This window comes from Protomyctophum bolini, assembly GCF_963924005.1.
Source record: "Protomyctophum bolini genome assembly, chromosome: 6".
Taxonomy (NCBI): Eukaryota; Metazoa; Chordata; class Actinopteri; order Myctophiformes; family Myctophidae; genus Protomyctophum; species Protomyctophum bolini.
In genome coordinates, this window is record NC_137867.1 from 14,730,464 (window position 1) to 14,743,637 (window position 13,174).

The window sequence follows — 13,174 nt, forward strand, 5'->3', positions numbered from 1 at the left end:
AACTAGAAATGAGTCCCCAAACCTCAGCAAAGCAATAATGTTCCTAGAATGTGTCTCCACTTGAATTCCATTCAACCCTGTAACAGTAAGTGTCTACCTTGGTTTTGGAGCAGTAGCCTTCTACATTGTTCTCAAACATTTTCATGTCAAAGACCCCCAAATTGATTTGTATTAGGTGGGTCAATAATAAAAAATGTTTAAAAAATAACAATGCGTTGCTTGTGAGCTTGTAGGTTGGCTTAGCTATATTTATACAGCTGAAGTAATTAAAGAGGTTAATCTGGACCCTCAATTTGTTGGGGACCCCCTGGAATCCCCTCAATGACCTCCGGGAGCCCCACTTTGAGAACCATTTGTATGGAGTAAAAAGTTGCAGTTGAGGTGAAAAATACAACAGCATAACGACATTCAGAACAGCGCTTCAGTGCAGGACAGCTTTGAAGTGAGAGAAACTAATATACAGTATTTAAGCCAAGAAATTATCATGGATTGATCTTAATATTCAGACAGAGTAGTGAGTCAAATTAAGATATGAGATTGAGCACAAGTGTGAATACATGGCTATCCATGGTTGTAATCCTAATCCCACATCTAAGGCATAGTAACAAATGATCACTCTCCAGCACTCTTCTGTGTAAGGTTGCAATATAAGTACATTGTTTTTCTGAAAGCACTTGTGCCACTGTGTTGCAAAGTGTTTTATCTTGGCACCCACATTTCCTGGAGAAATCCTTTTCCATACCATACATCCTGATGTGGCCATGTGTCAGCTAATGGCATTAAACTTGTTTGTAGGCCCTTGCCATCACACACACTCACACTCGCACTGTGACTATGGCCGTTTTTAACCCCACGGTTTTTTGTGCAAAACTAATGCTTGGAAAGGATTGAGCATCATGGCAAAATAATGGTGCTAGAGTGCCAGCAGATATGGTAGATTTTACTCTGAAAAGCCTTCAGTTACCCTCCAAAACTGGGAGGCATAATCTTCCGTTCTTACCTCGCACTGATTAATCTAGTCTCTAGTCGTTTATTTTCCAAAGGAGATGCTTCCTGAAGTCAGAAATGAAGACAGAACATTGCCCTTTTGGTCAAAACCATGGAGAGCGCCCTAGATTTAGAGTTATGAGTTCTAATGGAGCCGTAAACGATGAAGTGAACGGCAGTGTGCATGCGTGAAACACAAGGAGTACGCTACAGAAGGAAAGGCCAACCAAAAAATAAAACAAATTGATATTTCTTTTAATATCAATAAAAGGAACCTAAGGACGCCTATGTACACGTCCAAGGCACCCCGTGGTTTTGATTCCCAGGACGTGTATACACGTCCTTAGCATAAAAAGTGTAACACTTTGTGTAACACAAATTTAGATTACCGCCCATTTATATAGGTTGTTAATGGTATGGTCACATATTATGCCAATTATGAAAATTGCTCAACATATGCAAGTTAGCTTACTCAACATTTCTTAAAGATTTCTTTTTTTGCGGTTTACGCCTTTTATTGGTTTTTTTGAAGGGACAGACTGTAGGCTGACAGGAAACGGGAGAGAGATGGGGGGATGACATGCAGTAAAGGCCGTGTCGGGCTCGGGGGTCGAACCCGCGGCCCAGACGGTTACGCCACCGCCTGGGCCTTACTCAACATTTCTAACATAAAACGTTAGGGTACTCAAATTGCCCGAGTTCACATTGGACTCTATGGGCTGGCAAGTAGGGGGAGGTCTCTGATACTTCTAGCAACAAAAGAGTAAAACTCCCATGACATTTGCGGTGGTGGTAACATTTCCATGGTAACATTGGATATGTATATGTTTTACAATTGGTATGTTTATCTAGGAGGAATATATTACAATTTATAATTATTTGTACTGTATCAAACAGTAATATGGCTTTTTGTTACACATTGGAGCACATTTTGGTGGAGACTTCCCAATAAATCCATGGTTCATCAAAACGAAACATGTTTTTCAATCAGTATTGGGCCCTTGGCCTAGAGTGGCCTTTGTAAGGCAGTAACAACGTATCAGGTGTGATAATCAGTCGTCCAAAAACCTTTGTCAATTTAATTCCCGGAGGAATTTGGGCTCAGAGCCGTAACTTCCACAGCCTTAAACCGGATTTATACTTTGTTGTATATATGCCGGATGTCGAGCACTGAAAACGGCGGATCTACAAACTGTGTTTGTAAAAGTGACTTTATAAGTGTGTGTGGGGCAAGTGCAGCTCATGTAGCCTATGCAAGTAATTTACGCAACTCATGTGCGTCAGTACGTCGTGTACCATCAGATTTGTGTATAGTCCACTGGTGTGTGTGTGTGTGTGCACTGTGCACGTGCGTCTGCTTTCCCAGCAGCCCTCAGCCACGCCAGCTATGTGGGGTGAGGTGCAAGTGTGGAGGAGCAGGAGCCTTGTGGCCTTCTCAGTCCTCCCAATCAGTTGACAGGGGATCTGGGGAAGGATAGTGGGCGTTATGGGGGCTTTAAATCACTTTAATGTCTCCACTGAGACACACGGGACAGACATGGGTCACTAATGAAAGGCACTTTGTTAACATATTGATTTCTACGACTCTAGATCAGGCAGGGCTAATTCTGGTTGATGTTAAGATCACTGAAGGTGGTGTGTGTGTGTGTGTGTGTGTGTGTGTGTGTGTGTGTTTTAAATGTTGCTGTCCTTGTGGGGAAAGTGACAATACAGGGATATGTTTGATGGTTTCCCACTTTAGTAAAGGCACATTTTTAGAGTTGAGGCCCTAACACCAGGAGCGTGATGAGTAAACAATGAAAAAATACCAATATTTCATATTAAAGTATTAAATTGGTGATGCCTCATTCATACAGGTTGATGGTTCTATTTAAATAAATTACTTCGCTTGATCGGCGCATAATATTCACGTTTTATGTGGATCGTACTCATAATTGTACAAAATAAGTGTCTAAGGGCCTTTAGTTATTATAGCTATAGTCAAAGATTTTGGCTTTTAGTTAGGCTTTTATGATATACATTAGTGTTGCGGTTAATTTTAGGGTTAGGGACATGTACCAAAGTTAACTTGCGTGAGATGGAACATTATCATCATATGGGCACGGCGGCGCAGTCGGTATCACTGTCGCCTGACAGCTAGAAGGTCCTGGGTTCGATTCCCATTGGGGACGCTGTGAGCGGTCCTCTGCGTCATCAGTGCCCTAATACATTGGGTGGGTTTGGCAAAAGGGCCTTTCTGTGTGGAGTTTGAGTCTACATGGACTCCTCATGTATAGAAGGAAGCATCATATCAGTCTGTTGCTCTCCCCAAATTGGCAGAGGGAGTGTAGCGCCGAGGGTTACGTTGCACAAACTGTTGCACAAACCGTGGGATAATAGAAGAAAAAAAAGGTTACATCATTTTACTGTACGTCTGTGCTATTTAATTTTTTTAGTAATAAAGTATTTCATCAATCAATGATATTTGATTCCTATATCACATCATTCCTGTAAAAAATTGCCAAAGGTAATAGGTTATGAGTGACAGGCTGACAGCCTGCTCAGTGGTGTCAAGGTTTGTGTCTGCTATCTGGGTAAAGAAACAGATTGTATTAAGCAGCACAAAACAAACCATGTATAGTCTTAGAGAACTGGACTTGAACTGCATGTACTTCAACTGCTTTCTTCCAAATCTCTTTGCCAAAAATAGCAGATGTTCAAGCTCACAATGTGTCGCGTTGCAACACGCTGTGAACTTGTAGATCTGCTATTTTTGAGGAATGTTCCCCAAGTGGTTAAACTAGCAGCTGTAGATGTGATATTGGGCAGCCAGCTACAATACATTACCTACCTATGTGTATCAGCTAAAATGAGTAGGCTACGAGAGACCCCGTGCCTGTCGGCTCTCTCCTAGAAAATGATTTGGTGGATACCCCGCCTTAACCCCTATTTAGTGTGGTTGCCCTAGACTCTAGTTATTCTGTTTCGTCTTTGCAGTTGCGCATATTTGTCCTAATGTAAATCAAATTAATCAAAGCATGTAGCTTACTGCTTATATCTTACTGTAGGGCAGAAATGAAGAAGTTAGGGTTATGCCAGCCCAGCCCAGCAGGTTAAAATATGTCATTTCTTACAGCATACTGTATAAATGTGTCTGTTTTTAGTCTGAGTGAGAGAGTGGGTTTATTACTCAATGTCCTGTCTGCACAGAGGCAATCCCCCAATCCCTGTTTTAACTGTGATCAGCTGGGTTCACAATCACAGCTGTCACCTTTGACCCCGACCCTGTTGGTCATCTAGAACTATGAAAACCATTTTTAACTCTTTCTTTAGAGTGTACAAATGGAAGGGTCCATTTGCTTCAGGGTTAAATGAACACTGAACTTAACAGTGTTTGATGTCCTGTATGGAAGCAGAGCAGTGGTGCTGAATAGATAGATATCAGGCATTAGACTGGGATCAACTCAGACATTACACTAGGCAGTTTTCTTTTTCTTTTTGTCTCCACCAGCCTACCCCAAATCTTCCACGACAGCCTGTTATAGCGCCACCATGAGCCAGATTTTTGCAAAACACATTCCCCATATTCCATCCCTATTGGCTAAGATTGCCTTCCAAAGTTTACAAGATTGGTCCTTTTTGAACAAAATGCCTCAAATCATGAACGCAGAGTACAATTTGAGGGAAATCTTTCATGTACATTCCCACTATGCAGAGGAAGAAATGGCACTTGAAAATGTAGCAGCCTCATGGTGGCGCTAAAACTGGCCCATTCGTGTTTTTACCTATAACTGCACTGATCAGTGTAAAACTTTGTATGCACACTCCCTAGACTAGAGGCAAAGGACAAACCTTTGACCTGCATTTTTCACATACTGTATGCTCTTTATGTGTGGGGCGGCGGGGGCTCAGGGTTAGAGTGGCCGGATGGTAACCGCAAGGTTGCCAGTTCGAACCCGGGCTCCCCCAGAGTTAGTGTCCTTGAGCAAGACACTGAACGCCAAATTGCGCCCGATGTGCTGGTATGGGCACTGATGACACGGAGGAGAGAACATGCCCACAGCATCCCCAGCGGGAATCGAACCCAGGAGCTTCTAGCTGTGAGGCGACATCACTACCAACTGTGCTACCATGCCCCTACTCTAGGCAGTTTTCTGATCTAGAGACGGATAAAGAATAATTCCCTCAGAAACCAGATGAGAGATATCAGGGTCCATGTTAGCTCTGGTCCATAGCCAATGCTTCTATGATTCTGCCCTGCATTGGCTATGCTACTTTCACTTTTAACTCTCACATGGAACTTAGACCAGCCTCTCCTCTTTAGCGTAAATAAAAAGAAAGTTTTTGCTACTCACCAAAACAAAGGCAGGTTGTGACATTAGAAAGCCTACTTTCCTTAGTGGACGCACTCTGAGCCCCCCACCACACGTATAAACGGTACTTTTTGGCCAAAAAGGGATTTTGTTTCCACCGGGGGAAAAAAATACTTTTAGTTACTCCAATGCGCCCTCTACCGATATTGCCCAGAGAACTGCCTCATAGAGAATATTTTTCCTCCGGTGACAAAAAATCCCTTTCTAGCCAAAGCGGACCGTTTATACGTGTGGTGGGGGGCTCAGAGTGCGTCCACTAAGGAAAGTAGGCTTTTTAATGATACAACCCGCCTTTGTTTTGGTGAGTAGCAAAAACGTTCTTTTTAAATACGCTAAAGATGAGAGGCTGGTCTGAGTTCCATGTGAGATTTAAAAGTGAAAGTAGCATAGTCAATGCAGGGCAGAATCATAGAAGCATTGGCTATGGACCAGAGCTAGGTCCATGTGGAATCCTATGAATCCAGTAAGTTCCGTCAAGTGTAGTATGTCTTTTATACTTTTGTTTGGTATGCCTCATAGCAGCTGGCGAGACTATGCTACTCGATTCTGTATTCATGTGGGGGGAACAATAACGTTGTGGTGCGCAACCGGATACAAGTAGGGGAATTCAAGAGTAGGCTTGACCTAGACTCCTAGAGCATCACACTAGTTGGTTCAGAACGACAACCAGGCTTTCTCCAGTGTGAAATGCCTGGTGACATAAGGTTAACCTTTGTCATGATCACAATGCAGCCTATTGTGTTTTCTACAGTACATCAAATCTCTTCTACAAAAATAGTCAATCTACATTGCTCACTGATCAATGCTTGCTGAATGTTTGCCCCCAGAATGTGGTTAATGTTCTTCACAATGTATAATGTAAATGTGCGTTTTCACAGTTTGAAAGTGTCTAGCTATGTGATACAGCGTGAGTTTACGAAGGCTCACACTGCCACTGGTTCTCGCGTTTAAATGTCTGTTCCAGAGCTCATTTTAGCCCTCTGTCTCGCGTGCCTCACATCTTCACGTTATCGAGTATGCGCTGACTGGCTTTTGGAGACCCCACAGGAGCCTATTAAGCAGACAAACCCTGGCAGTGTAGTCTATTTATGTACCTAGCCACAATTAGCAAGTGACATCAGAACTATATTCCGTGCTGGACAGGGAGAAATGCTAGCTGTGCAGAAAATGTTCTCGTCAAAAAGACTGCCTGCGAGCAAGCAAAGCTGTTGATTGACCACCTCTTTACGGTTTCAATTGTCTTCTGGGAATTTGATCACAAATGTTCTGGGGTATCAGATCTCAGCATGACATGTTGTTGAGTGATGCTCACACTTGCACAGCAGAATTCCATATTCTTAGCTCTGAGAGTGTAACAATGCAATGGTTAGAGCTAGGGCTGTCACGATTACAAATTGCAGTTGGCAATTAATTGGCACACAAATAATTGCGATTAACTATTAAATTGCAAATAGTTTTTGGCATTGAACATTGGAATAGGATTTTAATTTCTGTACATTTTCTAGGCTTCATAATCACAAATTGTACAGGGCAGATATGTCGGATAACTTAGTTAATACAAAGAAATTACTGACATGACACATTTAATAAATCAGGAATGCCTGATGAAGGTCAGAGCGATCGAAACATTGTACTCTAAATAAATAGTTTTTGTAAGTGAAGATGGTGTGTGGGACTCCCTCTTTACATTATTCAAGTTCATACTGCTGTGCACTAGGACCCTTCTTTTCCTCTCAAAAAAGAAAATGTAAAAATAGCGGAAATAGCTGATCTACAAGCTTCCGAAGTGACGTGTTGTAAGCTTGTAGATCTGCTATTTCTGGAAAATGATTGAGAATGTATGAAAACGTTTCTACATGGAATGGAAAACGATTGACAAAATAATTGTGTAGGTTACCGGTATGTAATAATTGTGACAGGCTTAGTTAGGTCAATTTTTATACTCTCAGAGTATATGTTGTTGTCAGTCAGATTGCTCTAAACCTGATCCTTCTGTTCTGTCTCTGTTTCCAGGGGAGCATTTTCAGTGGTGCGCAGATGTGTTAAGCTGTGCATAGGACAGGAGTACGCTGCCAAAATAATCAACACCAAAAAGTTATCTGCACGAGGTAAGCATAAGCACGTCCATTATTCTTTGACTTCCAACATGCTGGTTGAGTAGGTTAGGATTATTAGTTAGGTTATGTAATGTTTTCAGGCCAACACATATAGCTGTATACTTGAAAACCTTACCTTGGCATGTAGCCGAAAAATATAATGGACCGGTTAAAACGGTTCCTGGTTTTGCTGGGGACATGCTGGAACCAGTAGAGACATTGAGAAGGACATACTGTAGCTACGCAGATCTCTGGCAGCAGATAATACACACACAACATAATCTGTCCATATAATGGCCTCTGATCAGGTGGCCCACAGTGGCCTTTCATGAGCAGCAGGTTCACCTTTCACATTGGCCTGCTTGAGTCACTCTAATAAGCATCACGCACTGTCCACTCAGTAACGGTTTTAGCCAAAGCCAAGGCCAAATGCCACGGCCACGGGATCCCAGTCATCCCCCTCCCCCAAGCCCCACCACCCCAGCTCCACAATGGCCACCGCGGTGCTCTTCACGCAGCCAGTTGCCCAGTGTAAATCTCCTGCTGCGCCACTGCCTAGTCGTAACTGGAGCCACGGCACAGCGGGGCTGTGCCAGGTGGCATCGCGCTGACACTTGACTGTCACCCTTCGCACGCACGTACGCACGCGCGACCACTACTAGTACTTGTGTGTGAAAATGTCGAGTGTGGTCTGCAGGCATTTTAACAGCCATTAGCAGAAGGCGTTTACCTAGAACTTCAAAGTCATCTTGTTATGTCTGTCTGTCTCTGATTGCGTGGTGTTATTTCCTGTAGCTTGATATCAGCTTAAGGTCAGGTCAAAGAAAGGAACTCTTCTTTCTGGGCCCATCTCTCAGGATAAATCACAAAGGAAATTCAATTCAGCTGGGCCTGCTATAAAAGTGATTTCACGTGAATAAACAAAATACAAAAATAAATGTTATGTGAACACTATTTGAGTGTGCTAGTCTTTCAATGTACTTTAATCTCGATCTGCAACTGTTGTGTGTGGCTGGTCTGTGTTGTGACTGTGTCTGACCACACACACACACACACACACACACACACACACAGCACATTTGACGAGATTAACCCATTCACCAGATTATCCTGCTCCTATTAGCGTAAAGCTAACAGATAATCCCATTTATACTGGCTTGATGAGACTGATATCAGGGGACCACTCAACAGCACATGCCCGCTATGCATACACAATAAATAAATGATATCTAGCTATTATAGATCCCATTATGGCTAGGGCTACATATCTTAACTGTAACCGTTGTCGGCTCACATCTCAGTGTGTCGACCGGTCTCTGCTTTCAGCCTGCCTCCATATTTCCGAGGTGGAGAATGATCACAGCGTTTAAATATTTGATAGCTGGATTGATCCATGCTGACTGAGGTGTGTGTGTGTGTGCGTGCGTGTGTACGTTGCAGGCTGGGCCACTGGCCCACTGTATATTTCTATCGGCACTCCGTGGGTCTATTTATAGCTCCATGACCTATCTGACATGGGCTTCTGCAGCAGGGTTTTATGGCAGCCCGGCCCCCTGACTCACTGTCCCGTTTTGGAGGTGGGAGTTTTTGGGGGTATTGTCTGTTTTGACTAGGGCCTCACCGATTCCTATAGGTTTTTACGATGATTTGACCGATATTTCGGTTCAAATTAAATCAAATCTTTATTTAATCACCATTAAAAAAACATAAATGAACATGAATTCAAATGTATTGAATTTTTACGTTTTCACATAAAGATGAATCGTAAATGTATACAGATAAAGTAAGACAAACTAGAAAGGTATAAATTAAAAGCACCAACGAACATGTTTTTACAACCAACCAAAAATAGACTAATAACGACCCATATAGCGATATATTTGTCGGACTCTAGTTTTGACATGCATAATGGTTGGTATGAGCCTTCTTGTGGCGATGAGAGACTTTGAGGAGCGCCGGGTCAAGACTGGCGATGGATGTGGTTGCAAATTTGGTGGTGGGTGCAGGGGGTGGGGTGGTCTGTGTGTGTGTGTGTGTGTGTGTGGGGGGGGGGGGGAGGGGGGGGGTCAGGCGAGAGAAGGCACCTCAGGCACTTGGCAGCTGTGGGCCAAGCGTCTGTGCGCCTACATGCCTTTAGCACGGGACTCTCATCTGACTCTCTCTTAAGCACGCACTCACACATACGCACGCACGCACGCACACCACACACACACACACACACACACACACACACACACACACACACACACACACACACACACACGGCTGTTTCCACAAGCTGCTTGATGGACTTTTTAATGTTTGCTTTAAGCATGCCCCCTCGTAGTCGTAACGTAATGTGGCAGCCAAGTCTATGGACTTTGTGTGCCCCAAAAGGCGCCCCTCAGTACAATTGTGTCCCCCACCTACCTCGAAAACCTGTTGTCCAGAACCGACCCGCGGCAATGATCTCCATATTGGAGATCCCTGAAGAATGCCGATGTCGATACTATGATGTGATATTGATAACATCAGAGTCCGTACAGTACAGTACAGTACAGTACAGTACAGTACAGTACAGTACAGTACAGTACAGTACAGTACAGTACAGTACAGTACTACAGTATATGCCATATACTGTACTGTATGGCATAAAGGAACACTGACAGCAAATGGTACAACAGGACAACGGGTACTCTTGAGTCTTGACAACGAATAAAACTAGGTAGCATAACTGGCCAATGGGGCAATGAGTATTTGAAACATTTTGGAAACTTTTGAAAAAAAAAAATATATATATATCTAAATCACTCAACATTATTCAAACTTAGCAGATGTGCAAGCTCGCAGCGCGGCATAAGTCTCATGCTGTAATATTTGTATTTTATTTAGTATACTGTATCAGTACTTTGTGCACGCCCATTCCTAATATAGAGGCAAATTCTATACTGAAACACATTTTAACCGCTTTCAACCTGTGGTCCCTGTTCTATTTTCACATAAAAAAGAAGCAAAAATAGCAGATCTGCAAGCTCATAACGTCATTAAGGTTGTTGCTTGGCTATTCTTGCTAACAATGTACCTGTAGTTGTGCCTGGAGTTTTGTCTTTCTTGGGCACAAAAAGTTAGAAAACCACCGTCCTAATTCATACTCGGTAGTACGACAGTCGACGGTGTCGCTTGCCAAAAGAGAACTGGTCTAGATTCGGTTCGCTTTGGCACACAGCACCCCTGGTGCCATGGAGCATAACGTAAGCTTATATGTATCTAATACACTGCTGGAGATTCACCTGCAATGCAGTGGCGGTGGAGCTGACCTGCTTTTCAGCCAGCGAGCTCAGTGTCAAGACCGCACGGGAGACTGGCTCAATGTCACATAGCCAGGATAGCTCTGATACAACCTATGTGGCTAAATGAAGCCTTATCACACATTACATTATCTTTAAAGCAGGCTAGGAACCCCTTAGCTGAGAGAGAGATGAAGCCGGGACCCCCATTACATTATAGTATTGTATATAATGTATTATTAGACATTTAACCACATTAAATGTTCAATAGTTGGTAAACTTGACCTTTGGCCCTGTACTTGGTTTCCAGAGTGTTCTTTAACTGAGAGTGTGAAAATGGACTTTATACTGCTTGTAAAGATGGCGCCTGTGGCTGTGCCAGGACCTTAACTATAAACGGTCGGTCTGCCAAAACACCAAAATACAGGGAGAGGGCAAAGTGTGTCTGCAGTGAAACACCACCACCACACTACTATAGTTTAGCAAAGTACTATGCCTTTAAAGTTACATACTATGCCTTGCTGCACTATGTAACTTTACTCGACTTCTACCCTGTATATGAACCTGCGCAAGTGCTGACATTTTTACCGTTGAGCTAATGGAGCCTCCCTGCCTGCAGATTGCCTACAGATTGCATTTGTTGTGTGACAACATGGTTTATTGTCATAGGACAAAAAGAGGAACTAACCAGGTGCTCAACGGAGATATCAAAAAGTAATGATGATAAAAGGTGCTCACACAGATCAAAACGGGATCAAGGCATAGATAAAGTAGATAAAGTGCCCCTCGGGGCACAGGTCTCCACCAGGGCAGGTCAAGTTGTGGCCTCCTGGTGGTGCTTTAATAGGGCCAATGTGAAAAGGGTGCCATTTCTTCTTAAATCCACCTGTTGATGGAGCAGGCCAATGTGAAAAGGGTGGGATATATTCCTCAGTCTAGTAGGAAAGTCTGTGAAAGATTTCACATAAATTGCACGCTGCGTTCATGATCGAGGCTTTCTGTTCAAAAGGGGCCAATCCTGCAAATGTGAGCCAATTAGGATGGAATCTGAAATATCGGACAGATCCGTCTTGAACACATGACTATAGAGATAGTGTGTAACAATTGAGAGTAATATAAAAAAACTGTTTTTCAAAAGTCGGCCTCCTGGTGGCGCTATAACAGGCTGTTCTGGAAAATTTGGGGCAGAGGTTCATTGTTGGCATCCAGGGAGTGTAAAATTTGGCATTGACCGGTGCCAGCTGTACACAGACGGATGGACGGACACAAGCACACACACACACACACACACACACACACACACACACACACACACACACTGAAGTTAAAAATAGGAGGGAAGCCTTTATTAAATTAAAAAGGCGACTGCCAACATGTTTCGACCATTAACTGGTCTTCATCAGGGCAAGAATGAATTGCCCTGATGAAGGGGGGTAATAGGCCACGAACCTTGCCGGAGTACTTAGCAAGTAGTGTGAAATGTGGAGGCATTTGAGCGTGTGTGTGTTGTCACTGTTGTGTGATGCTGTGAGGAAGGTGCATAGCTGTGGTGTTGAATTGTGTAGCTCTGATATTGTATTAACATAAAACAAAAATGTAACGATATTAATTAAAATAATGTTACTGTACATAATGCCGCTTAAAGGCTATAGACCACTGCGAACAGCAGTGATTCGGTCGGCGTAGGCATACCTACTGGATCTTCTTTCTACACAAATTAGTCAAAACAAGACAAAGTTGACACATTTTATTACAAATAAAACCGCATAAGAAAACAACCCAAACCTCAAAAAAGTGGTCTCATCCTTTAAGTATGCCTTAAATAGGATTTCCTTTTTGAAAATGCATTCACAACATTGTGATTCCCGTTCATAGTTTGAGAACCTCTGATGTACAGTAGGCGAACATTTACAGTTTTTCTGGCAATGGCAGATTCACAAGCTCACGTGATCTGAGTGGTAGTGGGCAGAGAGGAGGCGTCTTTCTCCTCCAACAGCAGCCATGCTTTGTTTCTCTAATCCCTCCCTGCCCTCCTCCCCCTCCTGTTGTCTCAACAGTCTTCTCTCCAGTGGCGGAAAAAGTACTCATGTTTTCCTTTTTTTTTACTTAAGTAAAAGTATCAATGTAGAAAATAAAGTACAAGTCTGGAATTCAAAATTTACTCGAGAATCTCAAAAATGCATCCTAAAGTACTCATTATGCAGAAGTTTTCGAATGTATAAAAACCTTTGGAAAATAATAGCAGATTCACAGCACAAAAAAGTAAAAGCACAATATTTGCCTGAGATCTAATGGTGTATAAGACAAGTAAAAGTATTGGAAATACTCAAGTAAAGTACAAATACCTCAATATTGTACTTAATACCTCAGTATTGTTACTTTCCACCACTGCTTCTCTCTCCCCGACTCACTCCTCTCATCTTCTGAGAGCATAATCACTAGGTGCTCACTTCACTGTCACTCCTCGTGTGTG

General features: G+C 42.9%; 1 protein-coding gene across 3 annotated transcripts in view; it reads left to right on the plus strand.

Moving 5' to 3' along the window:
- The window catches only part of camk2b1 (calcium/calmodulin-dependent protein kinase (CaM kinase) II beta 1), a 67,415-nt gene that overhangs the window by 1,315 nt on the left and 52,926 nt on the right, over positions 1-13,174 (plus strand). For all 3 annotated transcript variants that reach the window (XM_080766188.1, XM_080766190.1, XM_080766189.1), the window contains exon 2: positions 7,353-7,447. In XM_080766188.1, the coding sequence (XP_080622314.1) occupies positions 7,353-7,447 (95 nt within the window). The remainder of the gene's footprint in view (positions 1-7,352; positions 7,448-13,174) is intronic.